Source organism: Corticium candelabrum, chromosome 16, assembly GCF_963422355.1.
Source record: "Corticium candelabrum chromosome 16, ooCorCand1.1, whole genome shotgun sequence".
Lineage (NCBI taxonomy): Eukaryota > Metazoa > Porifera > Homoscleromorpha > Homosclerophorida > Plakinidae > Corticium > Corticium candelabrum.
Window position 1 is genome coordinate 2,647,280 of NC_085100.1, and position 10,980 is coordinate 2,658,259.

The 10,980-nt window shown below is 41.4% G+C and overlaps 3 protein-coding genes across 5 annotated transcripts; 1 reads left to right on the forward strand and 2 right to left on the reverse strand.

The window, feature by feature from the left end:
- Positions 1-664: 664 nt before the first annotated feature.
- On the reverse strand, positions 665-2,179 carry LOC134192530 (bifunctional serine/threonine-protein kinase/NEDD4-like E3 ubiquitin-protein ligase). Of its 2 annotated transcripts, none has more exons than XM_062661267.1 (3): positions 1,874-2,179; positions 1,451-1,808; positions 665-1,152 (listed from the first exon to the last, which is right to left on the reverse strand). In XM_062661267.1, the coding sequence occupies exons 1-3, from the start codon at positions 2,138-2,140 to the stop codon at positions 1,079-1,081; spliced, it is 699 nt and encodes a 232-aa protein (XP_062517251.1). In that variant the 5' UTR covers positions 2,141-2,179; the 3' UTR covers positions 665-1,078. The 2 variants fall into 2 exon arrangements, with proteins under 2 accessions (XP_062517251.1, XP_062517250.1); XM_062661266.1 differs by having other exon boundaries at positions 665-1,181.
- Positions 2,180-2,186: 7 nt separating this feature from the next.
- LOC134192502 (uncharacterized) lies at positions 2,187-8,090 on the reverse strand. Its single transcript, XM_062661239.1, has 9 exons — positions 7,051-8,090; positions 6,734-6,976; positions 6,482-6,553; positions 3,466-3,541; positions 3,254-3,393; positions 2,909-2,975; positions 2,769-2,851; positions 2,250-2,380; positions 2,187-2,202 (listed from the first exon to the last, which is right to left on the reverse strand). Exons 1-9 carry the CDS (start codon positions 7,729-7,731, stop codon positions 2,187-2,189), a joined length of 1,509 nt encoding a protein of 502 aa, XP_062517223.1. The 5' UTR covers positions 7,732-8,090.
- A 144-nt stretch (positions 8,091-8,234) lies between these two features.
- On the forward strand, positions 8,235-9,558 carry LOC134192260 (uncharacterized). Of its 2 annotated transcripts, none has more exons than XM_062660982.1 (3): positions 8,235-8,651; positions 8,727-9,258; positions 9,317-9,558. In XM_062660982.1, exons 1-3 carry the CDS (start codon positions 8,356-8,358, stop codon positions 9,338-9,340), a joined length of 852 nt encoding a protein of 283 aa, XP_062516966.1. In that variant the 5' UTR covers positions 8,235-8,355; the 3' UTR covers positions 9,341-9,558. The 2 variants fall into 2 exon arrangements, with proteins under 2 accessions (XP_062516966.1, XP_062516965.1); XM_062660981.1 differs by having other exon boundaries at positions 9,327-9,558.
- Positions 9,559-10,980: the final 1,422 nt, after the last annotated feature.

The following is a 10,980-nucleotide window of genomic DNA, read 5'->3' on the forward strand; positions in this document are numbered from 1 at the left end:
AGGCAAAGTTTGAAAAGATCGTTAGCGATTGATCGACTACTGTCAACTACTAGGTGGTGCCTTCTAGTTATTGTCATTATCTAGTATAGTCATAGTATAGTCATAGTACCAGTATAGTCATTATCTAAAGAACGACGTACGTGCGGTCTGGTCTCTAATGAGAAATATGTAGCTAATGTAAGTCTGTCGTGCTGGGAGAATGCTTGTCAGAGAAAAGAAATTTTTTCTGACGCAATGCTGTTTGATTAATTGCTAGATAGTGTAGACACAAGCTCTAGCTAAAATTTTAGGGCACAACATGACGTACGACATAACAATTGGATTTATAGTAGTATCGCCTACTGTAGCTTTCTGATCTAATTTTATCAACACAGCGGTAGAGCGTGGATACACGGAAAATGTTTTAACAGGCATTGTTTAGTATTAATAACACTAATCCGACGGGAAAGGGTCTGGCTACGCGAGACTAGTAGCTATTATGTAATACAGTTGTGTCTTGCCGTAGGACTACATGATTTCGATTTCTCAACCGCCATGTGATTAAATGTCTAATTAATTAATTAAATTTATTACTCTTAAGAGTGCGTATTTAGATACGATAAATTAATTAACGCATCTCTATACATCTTAACAGTGATATATTAGCATGGAATTGTACAAGAAAACAGCTTATCTTTTAACTTCTATTCATACAAACCCTTAGCCAACAAATACGCTCTCTATAGGTTGAGTGTCTCTGCATGGCTAGTACACTAAAACAGTTTCTCAGAAAAGTTTCTAATCCTAGCTATACTTTGCTGAACTCAACAATAAACGAAATCGTCAAAATACTATACTAATAATCTCTATACTATACTAATAATCTCCAAACGACAGCTGCCCGGCATGATATGCTGGACAAGAAACAGCTCCTGTAACGACAACACCAGCAACAGCAACAACTCCTCAAACAACCCCAAATCCTGTGGCCTGCATGTCGAGAACCGTATCTAAGTTGTTTCTGAGCTGCACTTCACTCACGCACTGTCCAGGCAATTCCAAGATCATGGAGCACGTTGAGGCATTCGGATATACTGATCTAGTAGTCGAAATCTCGATCTTTTCTGGAGAATGGAAACCCATAACTGGCACGCTTGCACTTCCAGTGCAAAACTGAAGAAGATCGGAAAGTTTCTTGCTGCCTATATATATATATATATATATATATATATATATATATATATATATATATATATATATATATACAGTGTACAAACAGTGCAAACAACTGTGGTGTGTGTGTGTGTGTGTGCGGGTGCGTGCGTGTGTGTGTGTGTGTGTGTGTGTGTGTGTGCGTGTGTGTGTGCGTGCGTGCGTGTGTGCGTGCGTGCGTGTGTGTGTGTTACTTAGGAAGGATAGACATAATTCTTGTGCTTCTAGACCTTGTAACAATTAATGCACGTGTTCGCACCTGCTTCCTGAACGTACTGAATAAACGAAGTTTTGAGATCGGCTGGAACAGTGGGCTGAAAAGTACACAGCTCTAGAAACGATTCAGAGGTCAATGGCTTCAAATCTGTAGCGGTAAAAAGGGAACGCATTGATTCCGGATTTGCTTTTGCAAGTTCAAGTACTGGACCCAGTCCCAGTGCCAGTTGGTCAATTTCGGCTTTTCGAGATAGTATTACATCATGCAGCATTATCTTTAGCATAGCATCCGCTTTGTTAGTTGATGTTAGCCGATGGGTGTAACCAGCAATCGCTAGTGGTTCAGAAAGACTACTGGCTACATTGTGAAACTCAGGATTGTCATCTTCCAGTTCACTGATCTGCAAGAAAGAAGAACTTGTTGCAAGTTGAAGAAACATGAAATTATCTCAACTACACGTCTAACCGTTTTTAGAGTTTCAGCTACGAATGGGTCTGACAAATCGTCCGGACTAATGGTGTCCATAGCTTTCTCCAAAGACGAAGTCACAAGATACGAATAGATAGGTGGAGCAAAGCAAGGAAATCCTGGGCCACCTTGCAAAGCAGATGCAGCAATAATTTGGCCATAAACTTTGAATAAGCCGCCAACCAGTGCATCAAGGTTGTGCATGGGGAGATACCTACCCGGTCGTCCCTCAAACAACCTATACTGAGATGTAGGAGAAAGCATCTTTTGTAACAGCAAGGAGAAGAATTCCCGTCGCGGTCCTCCTCCATCAACTGCAGGCTCTCCTTCAAACCTTACATTCAGTGGCCTGTCATGATGGTATTGTCCTGACTTGAAGAACGCGATGGCATCAGCTAGCAAATCAGTTCTGCTCACGGTTAACCTCATTCTTGCCATGCACGAACGAGGGGCAATTGAACCTAGAACTTCTGCTAGAATTGTGCTGCAGTCTTGTTGTCTAGCCTGTACGTGCAGTAAAAAGCAACATTATGCAACAAACAATACACTAAAAATTTTAAGTCCGTTCACTCTGACTTTTCCCCCGGAAGCTTGTGGGGTTCTTGCGTGGGCAGACACTCCCAGCGTTTATCCAATGAGCGATTAGTTATTACCATTTGAGGTGGGTTTGTCTTTCAATTGAAGGTTGTCTATTGGTTAGAGTAGGCTACGTAAACAATTTGCATAACAAGGTTGTCGGAAGTTCATCTGCAATGCACACCCAAAGAACGGCGTGACCATGAGCTAAAATGATGTGTTTAGCGTGTTTCTAGGATCTTGCTGTCAAAGTTATTCAGGATTTACTGAGGGAGAAGTCAGCGTAGACGGACATAGAATCCAATAAAAGGTATACTGTAATTTGCCAGTGAATGTCATCATCATCATCATCATGATCATGGTCACCATCATATGATGTCAAGTCAATGTGGCAATTATCTAATTTCAGATAGAAAGTTAATTACTCGAATCTAATTAAATATTTTACACTCTAACCGGAAGCTTCTACAACAGTTTCCACTATGCAGTCACGTTCATTAGTTGAAGCTGTTTCCTCTGTTGGCTATACGTCAATAACACTATCATTAACGTCGATTTAAACATCAATACTACATGACTATGCAGATGACAATGCCCATGAAAGTAATGACAGTAATTATTGTAACAAAATAAAATAGAAGTAATTGTAGTAATAATATAAATTTGAACTCTAGTATAAATGTAAATTGTAGTAAGCTCTAGATGTGAACAGCAACAACAATTAAGAACCGTTTACAAAACAACAGTACTAGCAACATATTCTGCAACTCATTTCGCATACAAATATTATAAGCAGTTTACCTCAATCAAATTATCCAATACAGCCTGTACAGTCATTTCAGTGTTCATTTCGTATGAGTCGAAGGCTCTTTGCAGAAACTCTGTAGAATGATCCGGGAAAATTGATTTGAGTTGTGAAATTGGCGACTGACAACTTTCATCTAAAGTTATTAACAATATATAGACACATTACATTTAGATTCATAATACAAGTCAAGACAATCATGTTTCACCTCTGCTACTTCCTGAGCCAGGAACATGGGTACGGCTGGAAAATGCGTTCCAACCAGTCTGTTCAGCGCTGTTATTCTGCAATTCATTACCAGAATTATAGCCTAACATTTGAGCAGCTGGTCTACATTCAGCTATGACCATGCTCCTTCAGTTGTAGCCACACACTGTTCTACGTTAGCTAGTTGAGTTAATTACTTTGAGTTGAGCAAATACAGTTCAGTTCAGTTGACTTCAACTAGAGTTCAGACGGCGTTGACGATGGACGTGCATGTCTGTTTACTTGGTGAGATGTGCGACGTCATGCAAATGAGAAATGTGACCTGCTATAGAGCACCACGCCCACCCTTGTATACGGTACCGGTACCGTGTACATCTAGAGTGTGCCCGTGAAAGCGCGCGTCTAATTAATTGTAGTAGGCTGACGGTTTTGTAGTAGGTTGACGGTTTCGATGTTTTAATTGTGTCTCGATTTTTCCTAGACAACAAACGTCGTTCTGTATACTTCGTCACCACAGTTGCCAACTCGGCGATCCGCTAGTGGAAAGCCTATCTACATACCTAGATATTTGTAGCAATTCTCCTCCAACCATCTACGGTAAACGTAGCGTGTTGTGTACAATGCACGTACCTACACAGCTAGGGACCGCGGTATTCACTGTCACAACGTTGTGTGTCAGAGCGGAGTTGTCAAGAGCTGCCAAACCACGTGACGGAAAGTAAAGTAAAAACAAACATTTGGTTGTGTGTTGGAAATGTAATCTCCTGAGACACGCATACGAATGGCAGCTCCGCTGAGACCCCCGCTATGTCTACTGTTCGCGTTCACTGTGTATTTACAAAATCGCTATAACTCCTGTGTCCTTCGTTGGTAAGCGACGATCTTGGCATCACTCGAATGCGCAAGAGCCCGGATTTCTTCTATGGATTTCTTCTAGACGTTGAACATAGCATGTAAATAAGACACAGCCAGCAGGATAAAGTTTTTGCATATCAAAGATCATTAATTGCGGTTAGACTGATAGCTGTCTAGATACGGTACAGTGCACAGTAGGCGACGTCTAGCTAGAGAATCGGCACAAACAACAAGACGCCTACAGAAGCTGCACAAAGAGCGAGACTTTTACATTGTTGTGAGCTGGAAAATCGGTGGTGAGCTGCTTGTTTGGTCTCCATTTGTAACCTAGGTTTCCCACCAACAAACAGAACAATGATCACGCCCGTTACTTCATCACGTAAGGCGAAGATTGCCAGCCGACCTAGCGTCGAGGCTCTCCGACTTGTAACATTTGGCTTGTTCCATCATTTGGAAACAACTGCATTTGTAACATGCATTTAGAAACAACGCCTAATCTAGCTGCATTTCTTGGGATGCTAGAGCTCTCCATGATGTCTTTCCTGCATCCCATCTTTTTTTCTAGAAATTTTCTTCTTTTTTCTACGTGTTTTGCAGGTATTGTAAGTCACAGTAAAACACGTCTGTGTCAGTGCCTGTGTTCACACTAGGGTCTAGAACTGAGTGTGGTACTGCTTAGCACAACCAATTAGAATACATCAGGTCTGTTTACGACAGGAATGTGGGCTAGAGCAGGGCTAGCCTAGCCCTTCCGAAATGTAGGGTTAGCGCTGGGTCTAGCTGGGGTTAGCGCTTGTCAAAACATTCCAGTTATTCATATTGTGTATCACAGCAATGAATCAAGATTCTCTACTTTGTGTTGGTCTGGCAGTTTTTTCTTGAGCAAATCGAATCCGCAGCACGACTTGCGGAATTCTGCAGTGAAAGACGTTGTCGCATCCGTAGATTCAAGCAACTGCTGCTGTTTAATCATAGGCATGTGGTCTCGATCTACACCTAGAGAAGGCACTCGAAGACAGAAAGCGGTCGGAAGACGTTTCAATTCTTGCGCTGGAACTAGGTAGCGTAGCTCGAGTACATGATACAATCAGTTGCAGCCTGCTAGAGTTCACACAGCCTATTTTGACTAATTAGAGGCAACTGGACAAGCTCAAGCTCAACATATGAGAACACACCTGATAGCACAGCAGGGTGTTATGATTAATTAGCGCAAACCCGAGTTTGCTAACCCAAGTATGAACACGGCATGTTACAGTAAATCCGGAGACACAGTAAACAAGCTATTGATGTCATTATCACTTAGTAGGTCACAGGCAATTAGTGAAGTGTTTCTAAACCAACACAGGTGCTTCATTACGTAGTTTCAGATTCACAGTGAAAGCGAACAGAGAATAGTGTCTTCGGTCATTTTCAATTTTCAATTTTCTATTCATCTTAGAAATAGAAAAGCGAACTGCGCGTTCAAGAATCTAGTTTTGAGCACATAGGTGCCTAAAAATCAAACTTTAAAAGATAAATCTAAAGATCACAAGAATCAAACATCAAAAGATAAAAAACCATTTTACAAAAAATAAAAAGGAAAATTAAAAACTTAAAAATTAAAAAAAAATTAAAAAATAAATAAAAATTGAAAATTGAAAAAAGAAAACTTGAAAATTGAAATGTAGAAAATTAATAGCCGGACCATCCACTGACCACTCAGCCTCTCTTCTACAACAATACAGTTTTGGTTGACATGCGACAGTACACAGCTAGTTCACGTGTGTGTGTGTGTGTGTGTGTGTGTGTGTGTGTGTGTGTGTGTGTGTGTGTGTGTGTGTGTGTGTGTGTGTGTGTGTGTGTGTGTGTGAGTGTGTGTGTGTGGTGTGTGCGTGTGTGTGTGTGTGTGTGTGTGTGTGTGCACGCACGCGTGCGTGCGTGTGTGTGTGTGTACTAATCCTTGGGTTACGTTACGCTGGGTAGACATTGTGTGTGAATCAACTCTAACAGATACACAGACACGCAGAAGCACAAACGCGTGCGCCATGCACACACACACACACACACACACACACACACACACACACACACACACACACACACACACGCACGCACATACACCAACAAGCACAAACTTGACTAATGCAGAATTTGTCTAAAGAGAAATAATTCAGTTTACTTACAACTGTGTATGGCTCAGAAGATTCTATCTCTTGAACAGAAACACTCCGCTCCCCCATGGAAGGTCTTCCTTCCTGTACGTACACGGCACAACGAAAATTAGAGTAAAACCAAAGCCGACTCTCCACTTCTACTGCATAGGTCTGATTAGCTTGCGTACTAAAAAGTGCTAGGAGTATTTTATTAATTCCTTCATTCTTATATTTAGCTAATTAGGTAAGCTTACAGACATAGAAAAGGATGCCAGTGCATACCACTGCAGACGCAGGCAGTACAGTTTCAGATCGTGTTTCTAACTGTAGTCTGGCCTGTTTCTTGCGTTTTTGTCCTTCTCGTCCTTTTCGTCCTTCTTGTGAACGCCTTCTGGGGCTCTGAGGTTTTGTGACACAACTTGAATGGATCTTCATATGCTCTCTCAGTGATGGCATTTCCACGTCTATACCACAATGAAGGCAGGGAACCATTGGCTGTACTTTGTCTGTGCTCGTGCTATCGTGCTGCATAATACACAAACATATCTATTGAATTTCACTGAAAGCACCATGCAACTCAATCTAGGGAGCAACGTTACCATGTCTACGGTCTCCAAGTCAATGCTATTAGCAATCGGTCTGAGATACATCTTGGCTTGATCGAACACTGTCTTCAAATGTATAGCTGTCATATCCAAAGATGGAATAACTTCCAGTTGGCGGCGAGCAGTCAACCTCATTACCTCGTACCCAGTACTCTCCAGCGCGGGAAAATGTTCAAGAAGTGTGTTGTGCACCTCGAGGTAGTCATCTGACTGTCCAAGAGTGACTTTCTTTTCTCCCAAGCCAGCTGCAAGCAGCTCCAATTTCCGATCACGAGAAGGAGGTGTGTCACACTGGTTGTCAGCTAAGCACATAACACTAAATGTCCATACTTTGCGATGTCCCAGTTGATAAGGCTTTCTCCGATCACTGTTTGCTGGCGCTTTCCTCTTCACACCTCTCGGAGTTCTGGACTCACAGCCTCTTGGTCTGCTGCCATGTCCAAAAAGACGCCGCTGTTCTACTGCTATTGACGTAATTCCACTAGAACTGGACTGATGGCTGACCCTCTGGTTGCCTTCAACAGGGCGTGAGCCTTCTCGCTGATTGTGTTGATTCGTAACCTCTCCAGATGGGCTAAACTCTTGCCGAGTATCACCTTCCGCTCTCTCTAGATGGCGCATAGCGTCGTGGAGAATTCTCTTTGCAGCAGATATTTCAGACTCTCTTCGATCCATTATTACTACAGAGACAGCTAGTGTATGAATGTGCAGGCGTTTCTGCTGCTAAAGCTGTTATGCAACCAATGCATCGGTGCAATGGTATGCTATTCAGTCAGTCAGATAACTTAACTCCTCCTTCTTCCCATGTTTTGTGCTTCACGTGTGGTTGATTAGTGGAAGAGACCGACACTTGCGCTGAAATAGACGTGAACCATATCTACATGTTGAAGCAAGGCTAAGATGGAAGCGTTTATGCGCAACGTCCGTCAGTTTCTAGCAACTGTGCAAGAGATAATTGTAACTGAAGGCGGAGACGTGCCAAGAGAACATTTCCTAGATGCTGCAGTCGACGGGCAGCGACTTCACGGGCATCTCACTCGACTAGTGGCAGCGGGAGATAACAGCCTTAGCGAATTTAGTGAATGTATAGGAGCTCTATCTGAGCAACTAGACTTGATTTACCGCATACCAGCGGAAGAGGAACGTGCGTACACAACAGTAGCGTTAAATGATGGACACACAGGAAGACCAAGACTGGCGGTTCGCAGAGATCAACTGACATTTCTCCTAGATCACGATTTCTCTGTCACAAAAATTTGTGAGCTACTTGGTGTGTCAAGGAGTACTATTCACAGGCGTATGCTGCAGTGGAATCTACAAGTATCACAGCGATTCAGTGCCATGTCCGATTTGGAATTGGACCGTCTAATTGTAGAGGTGAAACGGGATTTTCCCGATGCCGGATATCGAATGGTGCAGGGCCAATTGCGTTGTAGAGGGTACAGCATTCAGAGACAAAGGATAACAAGCTCACTAGCACGTGTTGATCCAGGCGGCATAGCAGAAAGATGGGCAAGAGCTATACCGCGGAGACAGTACAAGGTTCGCGGTCCCAACGCACTTTGGCATGTGGACGGCAATCACAAGCTAATAAGGTGTATTGCTGTGAATTGAAGATATGTCCCATAATGTTTAATTAAATCAACCTTTATCGTGTGGTGTATTTCTAGATATCGTTTTGTTATCCATGCTGGAATAGACGGTTATAGTAGACTACCCGTATACTGCCGATGCTCTAACAACAATCGTGCTGCTACCGTGTTTCAGTATTTTAGAGAAGCAATTGCAAATTATGGAATGCCTTCCCGAGTTCGATCAGACAAAGGCGGAGAAAACGTTAATATCTCGCGCTTTATGCTTCAACAGAGAGGAACTGGAAGAGGTAGCATGCTTACTGGGAAAAGCGTACACAACCAGAGGATAGAGAGGTTCTGGCGAGACGTATTTGAAGGCTGTACCGTTCAATTTTACTCACTTTTTGGTGATTTAGAAGAATCTCAGGTACTGAATCCTACCAATGATATTGACTTATTCTGCCTTCATTATGTCTACACTCCAAGAATTAATAGAGCACTAGATCTATTCTGTAAGGGATATCGAAGACACACACTCAGCACTGCAGGACACAGAAGTCCCTTGCAACTCTGGATAGAAGGAATGCTTAGAGGTGCACGCCTGGAAGACATTGAAGAGATGACGGCTGTAAGTGTGTGACTATACTTTTCAATTGTTTAAATATATAAAATTATAATTTATCCAGTTTTCTGTAGGTGGTAGATTGTGACGGGTATGGAATAGACGATGATGGCCCTACAACTCTTGAAAGATCCGATGAACACTCTGTGACAGTCCCTGAGATACCCTCAGCTCTTTTACATGAGGACATAGATGCTCTCCAAGTACTAGTAAATCCTTTGGCACATTCCGAATTCAATGGAGTGGAGTTGTACCTTCAGGCACGTGACTTCGTTGAAAACAGATTAGCCTAGTTAATTAAAAGGTTAATATACACCTAAGGCTTAATTAAGCTATCAGCTAGGGAAGTAGCATTAGAGATAGTAATGGTGGTTGTCAATTCTGAAGTACGTATATATGACTAGATTTAGACTGTACTGCGGTGTTAGTGAACAAGAATTCGGAATTGTTTACAGAACGTTTAGACTTCAGATGATACAAATGCGTATGCACAATAGAAAGTACACGCTCAAGCACGTACAGACACTTGCGCCCGTCTATAGACATACCTCTGCATGCATGGGTGCGTGGCCATTTCGTCCATCCCATTTTCAATTCCCAGCAACAATTGAATATTGAATTAGAAATTGAAAATAGCCTAGAAGTTGCTTGCAATTTCAATATTCAATTCTTTTAAAAATTAAAAATTAACTGATCGGCAGACTATAATTATTTGCGGATTAAAATAAATGTTGAAAACATACTTAGTTTTTAACCAATTTTCATTTTCAATGCAATGGAATATTGAAATTGCAAGCACGTTAGTAGTGCGTGACCATTTCGTCCATTCCATTTTCAATTTCCAGCAACAATTGAATATTGAATTAGAATTTGAAAATTGCCTACAAGTTGCTTGCAATTTCAATATTTAATTCTATTAAAAATTAAAAATTGATTGATCGACGGACTATAATCATTTGCGGATTAAAATGAATATTGAAAACACATTTAATTTTTAACCAATTTCCTTTTTCAATGCAATTGAATATTGAAATTGCAAGCACGTTAGTTCAATTTTCAATATTAAATTTAATATTCAATTTAATTTAAAAATTAAATATTAAATTTTGAATTTGCGTGGCCAATTCGTCCATTCCATTTTTAATTTTTGAAACAAATTAAAAATTGAATGTCAAATTAAAAATTGACTGGCGTTGCTTGCTCTTACAATATTCTATTACATTGAAAATAGAAATTGATTGAAGACCAATTGTCATTTCAATATTCATTTACTTTGCAAATAGATTCAATCTTTCCATCCGTCCAATTTTCGTAAATTATGAATATTAAAATATAGCCTCTGATGCAATTTTCTTTCTCCGTACTAAATGTAAATAGAAAGTTACCCGCAGCTGCTAGCGCGAGCGATATCTCATAAACGGCATAATGACACCGCGCGGGCGGTCGCCGGTGACTTCAATATTCAATTCTATTGAAAGACGAAATTTGCATCTAGCTTAGCCACGCCCAGCCACGCCTCTGGCACGCATGCAATGTAATGCAATTAACAGATGGATGAGAAAGCCTCGATAGGCACGCGACCGACCTCTCACAACAAGTCGGTAAGCACTTGTACCTGGCTCTCGTCAACCGTCACGCTTAGGTGTGAGATATTCCTTGCGGCGATGAGCGAGGGAAGCTCGTTGCATGGAGGCACGCATCTAGGGCATCTATAATCAACGAGATCAA

Bases quoted from the DNA above. Each gene is read 5' to 3' on its own strand.
- LOC134192260 (XM_062660981.1), top strand. From the start codon at position 8,356: ATGCTGCAGTGGAATCTACAAGTATCACAGCGATTCAGTGCCATGTCC. The intron at 8,652-8,726 runs GTGTATTGCTGT...GTGTATTTCTAG, and splicing joins GGCAATCACAAGCTAATAAG to ATATCGTTTTGTTATCCATG. The intron at 9,259-9,326 runs GTAAGTGTGTGA...AGTTTTCTGTAG, and splicing joins ACATTGAAGAGATGACGGCT to GTGGTAGATTGTGACGGGTA.
- LOC134192530 (XM_062661266.1), bottom strand. From the start codon at position 2,140: ATGCTTTCTCCTACATCTCAGTATAGGTTGTTTGAGGGACGACCGGGT. The intron at 1,809-1,873 runs GTTAGACGTGTA...TCTTTCTTGCAG, and splicing joins TAGCTGAAACTCTAAAAACG to ATCAGTGAACTGGAAGATGA. The intron at 1,182-1,450 runs GTGCGAACACGT...ATATATATATAG, and splicing joins TCAGTACGTTCAGGAAGCAG to GCAGCAAGAAACTTTCCGAT.
- LOC134192502 (XM_062661239.1), bottom strand. From the start codon at position 7,731: ATGGATCGAAGAGAGTCTGAAATATCTGCTGCAAAGAGAATTCTCCAC. The intron at 3,542-6,481 runs GTAAGTAAACTG...AATGAATTGCAG, and splicing joins CTTCTGAGCCATACACAGTT to AATAACAGCGCTGAACAGAC. The intron at 2,852-2,908 runs GTTAGAGTGTAA...ATCTGAAATTAG, and splicing joins AACTGTTGTAGAAGCTTCCG to ATAATTGCCACATTGACTTG.